This window comes from Suncus etruscus, chromosome 12, assembly GCF_024139225.1.
Source record: "Suncus etruscus isolate mSunEtr1 chromosome 12, mSunEtr1.pri.cur, whole genome shotgun sequence".
Classification (NCBI taxonomy): Eukaryota; Metazoa; Chordata; class Mammalia; order Eulipotyphla; family Soricidae; genus Suncus; species Suncus etruscus.
Genome location: NC_064859.1, coordinates 27,016,626 through 27,029,561, shown reverse-complemented (window position 1 = coordinate 27,029,561; position 12,936 = coordinate 27,016,626). Strand labels below are relative to the sequence as shown.

The following is a 12,936-nucleotide window of genomic DNA, read 5'->3' as shown; positions in this document are numbered from 1 at the left end:
CAAACTGAAATATCAGGTCAAATAACAGGTCTGAAAAACTCAGTAGATGAATAGAAGAACATAATGAATGAGCTTTCCAAAGGTTAAAAGCAGCTGAGGATAGAATTAGTGCACTGGAAGATGCGATGCATGACAACTTTACACAGCAGAAGAGATTGGAAAAAAGCCTTAAATCAAATGATCAGACAATGGAAAAATTACTCAAAGAATATGAGCAGAGGAAAATAGAAGTCTTTGATAAGCTCAACAGAAACAACTTTAGAATCATTGGAGTCCCAGAGACCCAAGAAGAAAATCTCCAGGAAGAATCAACAGTCAAGAACATCATCACAGAGAAACAACCAGAGCTAAAGAAAACATGTGACCAAATCCTGTATTCCCGAAGAGTACCAGCTAAAAAAGACCCCAGGAGAAACACCCCAAGACACATCCTAGTCACAATGATGAATCTCACAGATAGAGATTGAATACTGCAAGCAGCAAGATCAAAAAGGGAAATTACATTCCAGGGAACATCCTTGAAATTTACAGCAGACCTGTCACCAGAAACACTCAAGGCCAGAAGGCAGTGGTGGGATATAGTGACAAAACTCAATGAAATAAATGCTTCGCCAAGAATACTGCACCCAACAAAACTCACTTTCAGGTTTGAAGGAAGAATACATGGCTTCACAGATAAACAACAGCTCAAAAACTTTACAGGCTCAAAACCAGCCTTAAAAGAAAAGTGGAAAGATCTAGTCTAAAGACAAGTCAGAACAAAAAACACACCAAACTTCTACACAAAGATGGCAATAAATCCCATGACAATTATTTCTCTCAATGTCAATGGACTAAATGCACTCATTAAGAAGCATAGAGTGGCAAATTGGATCAAAAAACTGAAGCCAGGGCCGGAGAGATAGCATGGAGGTAAGGTGTTTGCCTTTCATGCAGGAGGTCATCGGTTCGAATCCCGGCATCCCATATGGTCCCCTGAGCCTGCCAGGAGCAATTTCTGAGCCTGGAGCCAGGAATAACCCCTGAGCACTGCTGGGTGTGACCCAAAAACCACAAAAAAAAAAAAAAAAAAAAAACTGAAGCCAACCTTCTGCTGCCTACAAGAAACACACCTGAATAGTCAGAATAAACATAGACTCAAAATCAAAGGCTGGAAGAAAATCATTCAAGCAAACAACACCCTTAAAAAGCAGGGGTGGCCATACTAATATCCGACGACACAAACTTTATACTCAAAAGTTGTAAGGGAAAAAGGTGGATATTATTTACTAATCAAGAGATATGTACAGCAGGAAGAAATCACTCTCCTAAACCTAAACACACCGAATGAGGGACCAGCAAAGTATTTAATACAATTGTTGACAAATCTGCAAAAGGATATCAATAATTGTGGAAGACCTCAACACAGGCTTGTTAACACTTGATGGGTGAACCAAATTGAAACCCAACAAAAATATACTAGACCTGAAAAGAGAAATGGAAGAAAGAGGCCTAGTAGATATATATATATATATATATATATATATATATATATATAGGACATTCCATCCTCAGAAACCTGGATACACATTCTTTTCCAACATACATGGTCATTCTCCAGGATAGACCCCATGCTGGCACATAAAACATACCTCCATAAAATCAAGAAGATAGAATTTTGCAGGCTACATTTGCTGACCACAAGGCTCTGAAGTTAGATGTGAGCTACAGAGGGACACAAAAGAAAAATATTAACACCTTAAAATTACACAGTCTACTACTGAAGAATCAGTGGGTCCGAGATGAAATCAAAGAAGAAGTCAAAAATTTCCTGGAAACAAATGACAATGAAAACACAAACTATCAGAACCTATGGGATACAGCAAAATTGGTACTAAGAGGAAAATTTATAGCTTTGAAGCACACATCAGGAAGGAAGAAGGAGCATACATGAATAGCTTAATGATGCAGTTTATAGAATTAGAAAATGAACAACAACAAAAAAAAACTAAAAATAGGGAGACAGAAAGAAATAACAAAGCTGAGAGCAGAAATCAATAAAATGGAAACCCAAAAAAACAATCCGAATGATCAACAAAAGCAGAAGTGGGTTCTTTGAAAAACTAAACAAGATTGATAGACCATTGGCAAAACTCACAAAGCAAAAGAGAGAGAGAAACTTGATAATGTGTATTAGAAATGAAAAGGGGAGATCAGGAGCGAGTGAGTAAGAAATGCTGACAGTGGGGACTGCCAGGTGAAGTGCTGATTGCTTCACCTGCAGAGTCTCCACCCTACTGTGCTTCTTCTGAGGAAACTGAGGGCCTAAAGAGAACCCTGTCCTGTGCTCCTCTGTCTTTCCTGAATCCTTCAAGCTCTCCTCAGAGCCCTGGGAAGCAACCCCCAAAAAAAACTGCATTCTGAAGCTACCCAGTGAGCAAGTGAGTGAATAAGAAATGGCTGATTTTACAAGGCCAGAAAGGGGAAGCCACTGAATTCTGCAGAAACTTAGATGCCAGCACCCCTATCTGCCTGTCTTCTGTGCTGTGCACCATTTTTGGCCTGATTTCATCCTGTGTGTGGCTCATCTGCAGACGGCTCGCCTTCCCTGGAGCCTTCGCTGGAGGTGAGATTACACGCCCAGAAAGGGGAAGCCTCTGAACTCTGCTGAAATTCAGATGCCAACACCCCTATCTGCCTGTCTTCTCTGCTGTGATCCATTTTCAGCCTGGTTTCATCCTTTGTGTAGCTCATCTGTGGAAGGCTTGCCTTCTCTGGAGCCTTACCAGGAAGTGAGTTTACAATCCCAGAAAGGAGAAGCTGCTAAACTCTGCTAAAACTCAGATGCCAGCACTCCTATCTGCCTGTCTTCTGTGCTATGCTCCATCTTCAGCCTGATTTCACCCTGTGTGTGGCCCATATGCGAATGGCACGCCTTCCCTGGAGCCTTCCCTGGAGGTGAGTTTACAAGCCCAGAAAGGATAGAGCCAGAGGAGCTCCGCTTCACTTCCCGGCTGTGCACATCATTTAGCCAAAGAATACAACCACAACACGTAGAAAAACCCACAATACAAGTGTGACAATGGGGAAACAACACAGGCCAGCGCCAGACATAAAGAATGACAGTGGCAATTCTGATGACTTGAACATGACCAACCAACTAGTCAGTCTCAGACAAGGAGTTTAGAATCACAATATAGAAGATGTTCAAAGAACTCAAAAAAATTATAGAAGAGAACACTAATAAGAATCAAGAGAATATGAAGATAGAAATCAGAAAATGCCAAACTGAAATTTCAGGTCAAATAACAGGTCTGAAAAACTCAGTAGATGAATTGAAGAAAAACATGGTTGAGCTTTCCCACAGATTAACAGCAGCAGAGAATAGAATTAGTACACTGGAAGATGAGATGAATAAAAATTCATACAGCAGAAGAAATGGGAAAAAAGCCTTAAAGCAAACAATCAAACAATGGAAAAATTACTCAAAGAATGGGAACAGATGAAAATAGAAGTCTATCATAAGCTCAACAGAAACAACGTAAGAATCATTGGAGTCCCAGAGACCCAGGAAGAAAATCTCCAGAAAGAATCAATGGTCAAGAACATCATTAAAGAGAAACTACCAGAGCTAATGAATACATGCGATTAATTCCTGCATGCCTGAAGAGTACCAACTAAAAGAGACCCCAGAAAAAACACCCAAAGACACATTCTAGTCACAATGAAGAATCTCACATATAGAGACAGAATTCTGAAAGCAGCAAGATCGAAAAGAGAAGTTACATTCAAGGGAACATACTTGAGATTTACTGCAGACCTATCAACAGAAACACTCAAGGCCAGAAGGCAGTAGTGGGACATAGTGACAAAACACAATGAAATAAATGCTTTGCCTAGAATACTGCACCCAGCAAAACTCACTTTCAGATTTGAAGGAACAATACATGTTTCACAGACAAAAAACAGCTCAGAAACTTTACAGACTCAAAACCATTCCTAAAGGTAAAACTGAATGACATACTTTAAGACAAGACTGACCAACAGACACACCAAACTTTAATATAAAGATGGCACTAACTCGCAGGACAATTCTTTCTCTCAATGTCAATGGACTAAATGCACCAGTTAAGATACACAGAGTGGCTAAATAGATCAAAAAACTCAAACCAACTTCTGCTGCCTACAAGAAACGCACCTGAATAGTCAGAACAAACACAGACTCAAAATAAAAGGCTGGAGGAAAATCATCCAAGTAAACAACACCCATAAAAAAACTGGAGTGGCCATACGAATATCAGATAATGCAAACTTTATACTTGGGAAAATTGTAAGGGACATAGATGGACATTTTGTATTAATCAAGTGATACGTACAGCAGGAAGAAATTACTCTCCTAAACATATATGCACCGAATGAGGGGCCAGCAAAATATTTAATACAATTGTTGACAAATCTGAAAAATAATATCAATAACAACACAATAATTGTGGGAGACCTCAACACGGCATTGTCAACATTAGACAGGTCAACCAGACTTAAACCCAACAAGAATATACTAGACCTGAACAGAGAAATTGAAGAAAGAGGCCTAGTAGATATATACAGGACATTCCACCCCAAGAAGAACGGATACACATTCTTCTCTAATATACATGGGACATTCTCCAGATTAGACTACATGCTATCACATAAAACATACCTCCATAATATCAAGAGGATAGAAATTTTGCAGGCTACCTTCGCCGACAACAACGCCCTGAAATTATATGTAAACCACAAAGGGACACAGAAGAAAAACTTTAATACCTGGAAGTTGAACAGCCTAATACTGAATAACCAGTGGGTCCAAGATGAAATTAAAGAGGAAATCAAAACCTTCCTAGAAACAAATTGCAATGGAGACACAAACTATCAGAACCTATGGGACACAGCAAAAACGGTACTGAGAGAAAAATTTATAGCTTTGCAAGCACACATCAGAAAAGAAGAAGGGGCATACCTGAATAGCAGCTCATAGAATTAGAAAGTACTCAACAAAAGGACCCAAAAATAGGAAGACAGAAGGAAATAACAAAGCTGAGAGCAGAAGTCAATGAAGTGGAAACCCTAAAAACAATCCAAAAGATCAATGAAAGCAGAAGTTGGTTCTTTAAAAAGATAAACAAGATTGATAGACCACTGACAAAATTAACAAAGAAAGAGAGAGAGAGAAACTTGATAACTCATATTAGGAATGAAAAAGGAGAGATCACTACTGATATGGTAGAGATCCGAAGGGTAATCAGAAGCTACTTTGAGAAACACTATGCCACTAAAAATGAAAACCGGGAAGAAATATATAAATTTTTGGACTCTTATAATCTTCCAAGGTTGAATGAAGAGAATGTAGCATATCTAAACACACCCATCACAATTGAGGAAATTAAGACAATAATCAAATGTCTGCCCCAAAACAAAAGTCTAGGCCCATATGAATTTACTAATGAATTCTTTCAAACCTTTCAAGAGGAACTTCTACCAATCCTGGCAAGACTCTTTCATGAAATCGAAAAAACAGGAACACGTCCAAATAGCTTTTATGAAGCCAACATCACCTTGATACCTAAACCAGACAGAGATGCTACCAAAAAAGAAAATTACAGACCAATATCGCTGATGAATACAGATGCAAAGATCGTCAACAAAATCCTGGCAAATAGTATTCAATGCCTCATTAAGAAAATCACCCACTACGATCAAGTAGGTTTCATCCCAGGATGCAAGGATGGTTTAACATCCGTAAATCTATCAACATAATACACAACATCAACAAAAAGAAGAATAGAAATCACATGATCATATCAATAGACACAGAGAAAACGTTGATAAGGTCCAACATGACATTCTTGATCAAAACTCTCAAGAATATGGGAATGGAAGGAACCTTTCTCAATATAGTTAAGGCCATCTACTCCAAGCCAGAGGCAAATATTGTCCTCAATGGAGAAAAACTGAACGCCTTTCCTCTAAATTCTGGCACAAGACAAGGCTGTCCTCTCTCACCACTCCTATTCAATATAGCACTGGAATTACTCGCTATAGCGATTAGGCAAGAAAAAGATACCAAGGGAATCCAGATAGGAAAGGAAGAAGTCAAGCTCTCGCTATTTGCAGATGACATGATACTCTACCTAGAAAACCCTAAAGTCTCTATGAAAAAGCTTCTAGAAACAATAGACTCATATAGCAAGGTGGCAGGCAACAAAATTAACACACAAAAATCAATGGCCTTTCTATACACCAATAGTAATAAGGAAGAAATGGACATTAAGAAAACAACCCCACTCACACTAGTGCCACACAAACTCAAATATCTTGGAATCAACTTGACTAAAAATGTGAAGGACCTATACAAAGAAAACTATAAAACTCTGCTCCAAGAAATAAGAGAGGACATGCAGAAATGGAAGCACATACCATGCTCATGGATTGGCAAGATTAACATCATTAAAATGGCAATAATCCCCAAAGCATTGTGCAGATTTAATGCGATCCCTCTAAAGATACCCATGACATTCTTCAAAGAAGTGGATCAGGCACTTTTGAAATTCATTTGGAACAATAAACACACTAGAATAGCTAAAGCAATTATTGGGAAAAGAATATGGGAGAAATTATTTTCCCCAACTTTAAACTTTACTACAAAGCAATAGTTATCAAAACAGTATGGTATTGGAATAAAGACAGGCCCTCAGATCAGTGGAATAAGCTTGAATACTTAGAAAATGTTCCCCAGACATACAATCACCTAATTTTTGATAAAGGACCAAGAAATCCTAAATGGAGCAAAGAAAGCCTCTTCAACAAGTGGTGTTGGCACAACTGGCTAGCCACTTGCAAAAAATTGAACTTAGACCCCCAGCTAACATAATGTATGAAGGTTTAAATCCAAATGGATAAAAGACCTCAATATCAGACCGAAACCATAAGATATATAGAACAACACGTAGGTAAAACACTCCAGGACATTGATACTAAAGGAATCTTCAAAGAGGAAACTGCACTCTCCAAGGAAGTGAAAGCAGAGATTAACAGATGGGAATATATTAAACTGAAAAGCTATGCACCTCAAAAGTAATAGCACCCAGGATACAAGAGCCCCCCACTGAGTGGGAGAAACTATTCACCCAATACCCATCAGATAAGGGGCTAATCTCCAAAATATACAAGGCACTTATAGAAATTTACAAGAAAAAAACATCTAATCCCATCAAAAAATGGGGATAAGATATGGACAGACACTTTGACAAAGAAGAAATACAAATGGCCAAAAGATACATGAAAAAATGCTCCACATCACTAATCATCAGGGAGATGCAAATCAAAACAACTATGAGATACCACCTCACACCCCATAGATTGGCACACATCACAAAGAATGAGAACAAGCAGTGTTGGCGAGGATGTGGAGAGAAAGGAACTCATATCCACTGCTGGTGGGAATGCCTACTAGTTCAACCTTTATGGAAAGCAATATGGAGATTCCTCCAAAAACTGGAACTCGAGCTCCCAAATGACCCAGCTATACCACTCCTAGGAATATACCCTAGGAACACAAAAATACAATACAAAAGATCCTTCCTCACACCTATATTCATTGAAACACTGTTCACAATAGCCAGACTCTGGAAACAACCACGAAGCCCTTTAACAGATGAATCGCTAAAGAAACTGTGGTACATATACACAATGGAATATTATGCAGCTATCAGGAGAGATGAAGTCATGAAATTTTCCTATACATGGATGTACATGGAATCTATTATGCTGAGTGAAATAAGTCAGAGAGAGAAAGACGCAGAATGGTCTCACTCATCTATGGGTTTTAAGAAAAATGAAAGACACACTTGCAATAATAGCTTTCAGACACAAAAGAGAAAAGAGCTGAAAGTTACAGCGCACCTCATGAAGCTCACCACAAACAGGGATGAGTTTAGTTAGAGAAATAACTAAATGAGGGAGGGACGAAGGGCGGGCAGCCGGGCAGGAGGGAGCGAGGAGGCAGGCCCGCTGCGCGCTGCCCGGCCCAGCCATGATCAAGGCCATCCTCATCTTTAACAACCACGGCAAGCCCCGGCTCTCCAAGTTCTACCAGCCCTACAGTAAAGATACACAACAGCAAATCATCAGGGAGACATTCCACTTGGTATCTAAGAGAGATGAAAATGTTTGTAATTTCCTTGAAGGAGGATATTTAATTGGAGGATCTGACAACAAACTAATTTATAGACATTATGCAACATTATATTTTGTCTTCTGCGTGGATTCTTCAGAAAGTGAACTTGGCATTTTAGACTTGATTCAAGTATTTGTGGAAACTCTGGACAAGTGTTTTGAAAATGTTTGTGAATTGGATTTAATTTTCCATGTAGATAAGGTTCACAATATCCTTGCAGAAATGGTGATGGGGGGAATGGTTTTGGAGACCAACATGAATGAAATTGTCACACAAATTGATGCACAAAACAAACTGGAGAAATCTGAGGCTGGCTTAGCAGGAGCTCCAGCCCGTGCTGTATCAGCTGTAAAGAATATGAATCTTCCTGAGATCCCAAGAAATATTAACATTGGTGACATCAGTATAAAAGTGCCAAACCTGCCCTCTTTTAAATAAACAATTAAAAAGGCCACTCCCAGGTAAAACTCCAGGGGGGGACAAGTCATCTAAGTTTACCATGCAGTTGTTTACCAAAAATAAAGGAGAGGAGAGTCTTAACTTTTGCTCTTGGATTTAAGTCAAGGTACTGTATAGAAACTGTTTAAATCAGTTTGGAAGCTCAGTGTTCCTTTTCTTGCTCAGTAATCTTAAAGAAATTGAGTGGTTCTGGTGAGCTTTTCTTTTTTCTTCCTAAACTGCATTCCTGTGTCCACCTAAGGCATGCTTCTGTGTATTTGCTATTACAGTATTTCAAAAAGTGTTTGAGACATTTCTTTCAATTATGTACAACCTGAAAATGTTTGGTGTTTTGTATGGTTCACAGTTGAAGCATTCCTTATATATTTCTGTTACATGTCGCAATTGTTTAAGAACCATGATGGACATTTTATATTAATCAAGGGGTACGTAGAACAGGAAGAATTCACTCTCCTAAACATATATGCACCGAATGAGGGGCCAGCAAAATATTTAATACAACTGTTGACAAATCTGAAAAATAATATCAACAACAACACAATAATTGTGGGGGACCTTAACACGGCTTTGTCAACACTGGATAGGTCAACCAGACTGAAACCCAACAAGAATATACTAGACCTGTTGAGAGAAATGGAAGAAAGAGGCCTAGTGGATATATATAGGACACTCCATCCCCAGAAACCTGGATACACATTCTTCTCCAATGTACATGGGACATTCTCCAGGATAGACTACATGCTGGCACATAAAACATACCTCCATAAGATCAAGAGGAGAAATAACTAAATTTCGAACTATCCTAATAAAGAGAATGTACAAGGGAAATAGAAAGCCTGTCTAGAGTACAGGCGGGGGTTGGGTGGGGAGGAGTGAGATTTGGGACATTGGTGATGGGAATGTTGCACTGGTGATGGGTGGTGTTCTTTACATGACTGAAACCCAAACACAATCATGTATGTAATAAATTAGTTTAAATAAAAAAATTTTAAAAAAAGGAAAAAAAGTAAGAAGATAGAAAAAGTATAAAAGAAAAAGAAAAGGGGGAGATCACTACATATACTGCAGAGATTCAAAGGGTATTCAGAGTATTCAGAGAGCACTTTGAGCAACTCTACGCCACTAAATATGAGAACCTGGATGAAATGGATACATTACTGAACTCATATAACCTTCCACGGTTGAATAAAGATGATGTAGCATATCTAAACACTCCCATCATTATTGAGGAAATTAAAACCATAATCAAAAATTTGCCCAAAAAGAAAAGCCCAGGCCCTGATGGATTCACAAATGAATTCTTTCAAACCTTTCAAGAGGAATTACTACAAATCCTGGCCAGGCTCTTTTATGAAATCGAAGAAACAGGAACACTTCCAAATAGCTTTTATGAAGCCAACATCACCTTAATACCAAAACCAGATAGAGATGCTGCCAAAAAAAAAAATTACAGACCAATATCACTGATGAACACAGATGCAAAGATCCTCAACAAAATCCTGGCGAACAAGATCCAGTGCCTCATTAAGAAGAACATTCACTTTGATCAATTAGGTTACACCCAGGAATGCAAGGATGGTTTAACATCCGTAAATCTATCAACATAATACACATCATAAACAACAAGAAAAATAAAAATCACATGGTCATATCAATAGATGCAGAAAAAGCATTTGATAAGGTTCAACACCCATTCTTGATGAAAACTCTCAGCAAGACAGGAATAAAAGGAACCTTTCTCAATATAGTTAAGGCCATCTACCACAAGCCAGTGGCAAATATTATCCTCAATGGAGAAAAATTAAAAGCCTTCCCTCTAAATTCTGGTACAAGACAAGGCTCTGCTCTCTCACCACTCCTATTCAACAGAGTACTGGAAGTACTTGCTATAGCGATTAGGCAAGAAAAAGATATAAAGGAAATCCAGATAGGAAAAGAAGAAGTCAAGCTCTCACTGTTTGCAGATTACATGATACTCTACTTAGAAAACCCAAAAGACTCTACCAAAAAGCTTCTAGAAATAATAGATTCATATAGCAAAGTGGCAGGCTACCAAATTAACACACAAAAATCAATGGCATTTTATACACTAATAATGATAGGGAAGAAATGGACATTAAGAGAACACATTAGTGCCACACAAACTCAAATGTCTTGGAGTCAACCTGAATAAAAATGTGAAGGATCTATACAAAGAAAACTATAAAACACTGCTCCAAGAAATAAGAGAGGACACACGGAAATGGAAACACATACCCTGCTCATGGATTGGCAGGATCAACATCATTAAAATGGCAATACTTTCAAAAGCATTGTACAGATTTAACGCAATTCCTCTAAAGATAACCATGACATTCTTCAAAGAAGTGGATCAAACACTTTTGAAATTCATTTGGATCAATAAACAACCTCGAATAGCTAAAGCACTCCTTGGGAAAAGGAATATGGGAGGCATTACTTTCCCCAATTTTAAGCTGTATTACAAAGCAATAGTTATAAAAACAGCATGGTATTGGAATAAAGACAGAACCTCAGATCAGTGGAATAGGCTTGAGTACTCAGAGAAGGTTCCTCAGACATATAACTACCTAGTTTTTGATAAAGGAGCAAGAAATCCTAAATGGAGCAAGGAAAGCCTATTCAACAAGTGGTGTTGGCACAACTGGTTAGCCACTTGCAAAAAAGCGAACTCAGACCCCCAGCTAACACCATGTACAAAGGTAAAATCCAAATGGATTAAAGATCTGAAACTATAAGGTATATAGAACGACATGTAGGTGAAACACTCCAGGACATTGAGACTAAAGGCATCTTTAAGGAGGAGACAGCACTTTCCAAGCAAGTGGAAGCAGAGATAAACAGATGGGACTATATTAAGCTGAGAAGCTTATGCATCTCAAAGGAGATAGTGCCCAGAATACAAAGGCCACCCACTGAGTGGGAGAAATTATTCACCCAATACTCATCAGATAAAGGATTAATATCCAAAATTTACAAGGCACTGACAGAACTATACAAGAAAAAAACATCTAACCCCATCAAAAAAATGGGGAGAAGAAATGAACAGACACTTTGAAAAAGAAGAAAGGCAAATGGCCAAAAAGCACTTGAAAAGATGCTCAACATCACTAATCGTCAGGGAGATGAAAATCAAAACTATTATGAGGTACCACCTCATGCCACTGAGATTGGCACACATCACAAAAAAGGAAAACAAGCAGTGCTGGCGGAGATGTGGAGAAAAAGGAACTCTTTTTCACTGCTGGTGGGAATGCCATCTAGTTCAACCTTTATGGAAAGCGATATGGAGATTCCTTCACAAACTGGAAATTGAGCTTCCATACGATCCAGCTATACCTCTCCTAGGAATATACCCAAGGAACACAAAAATACAATACAAAAATTCCTTCCTTACACCTATATTCATTGCAGTGCTATTTACAATAGCCAGACTCTGGAAACAACCAAGATGCCCTTCAACAGATGAGTGGCTAAAGAAACTGGTACATTACAGAATGGAATACTATGCAGCCGTCAGGAGAGATGAAGTCATGAAATTTTCCTATACATGGATGGACATGGAATCTATTATGCTGAGTGAAGTAAGTCAGAGGGAGAGAGAAAGACACAGAATGGTTTCACTTATCTATGGGTTTTAAGAAAAATGAAAGACATTTTTAACAGTATCTCAGAGACGAGAGATGAGGGCTGGTAGGTGCAACTCATGACATGAAGCTCATCACATAGAGTGATGAGTGCAGTTGGAGAGATGACTACACTGAAAACTATCATAACAATGTGAATGAATGAGGGAAGTAGAAAGCCTGCCTCGATTACAGGTGTGGGGGTGTGGGGAGGAGGGAGATCTGGGAAATTGGTGGTGGGAATGTTGCACTGGTGAAGGGGAGTGTTCTTTACATGACTGTAATCATACAACTATAATCATATTTGTAATCACTGTGTTTAAATAAAGATAATTATAAAAATATATAATTGTGATTTTTATGAAGAAACACACATTTTATCTTTATTTCTATTGTTGTTAAAAATAATATTTTCTGAAAGCTGAGATGAATTGATAAAAACTTTTTTGTATTATCAATAAGATGTCTTTTGGGAAAATACATAATTAAACTCAGAGCAAGAGACCAGAGAGAAATAGCTGGCATATCAGAGGTGGAGGTAGGTAATCTACCCTAACTAATGGAATTGCTACCCACCCACACAGATTAGAGGCCACACCCAAGGGCATAGCCTCTTGAGTGGGCAGCTAGACTGCA

At 38.5% G+C, this 12,936-nt stretch overlaps 1 protein-coding gene across 1 annotated transcript; it reads left to right on the top strand.

Annotated features, from left to right (window-relative positions):
- The first annotated feature begins 8,053 nt into the window (after positions 1–8,053).
- Positions 8,054–8,716, top strand: LOC126024669 (AP-3 complex subunit sigma-1-like). The gene has a single exon (XM_049785112.1). It carries the CDS (start codon positions 8,054–8,056, stop codon positions 8,633–8,635), a length of 582 nt encoding a protein of 193 aa, XP_049641069.1. The 3' UTR covers positions 8,636–8,716.
- The last annotated feature ends 4,220 nt before the right edge of the window (positions 8,717–12,936 follow it).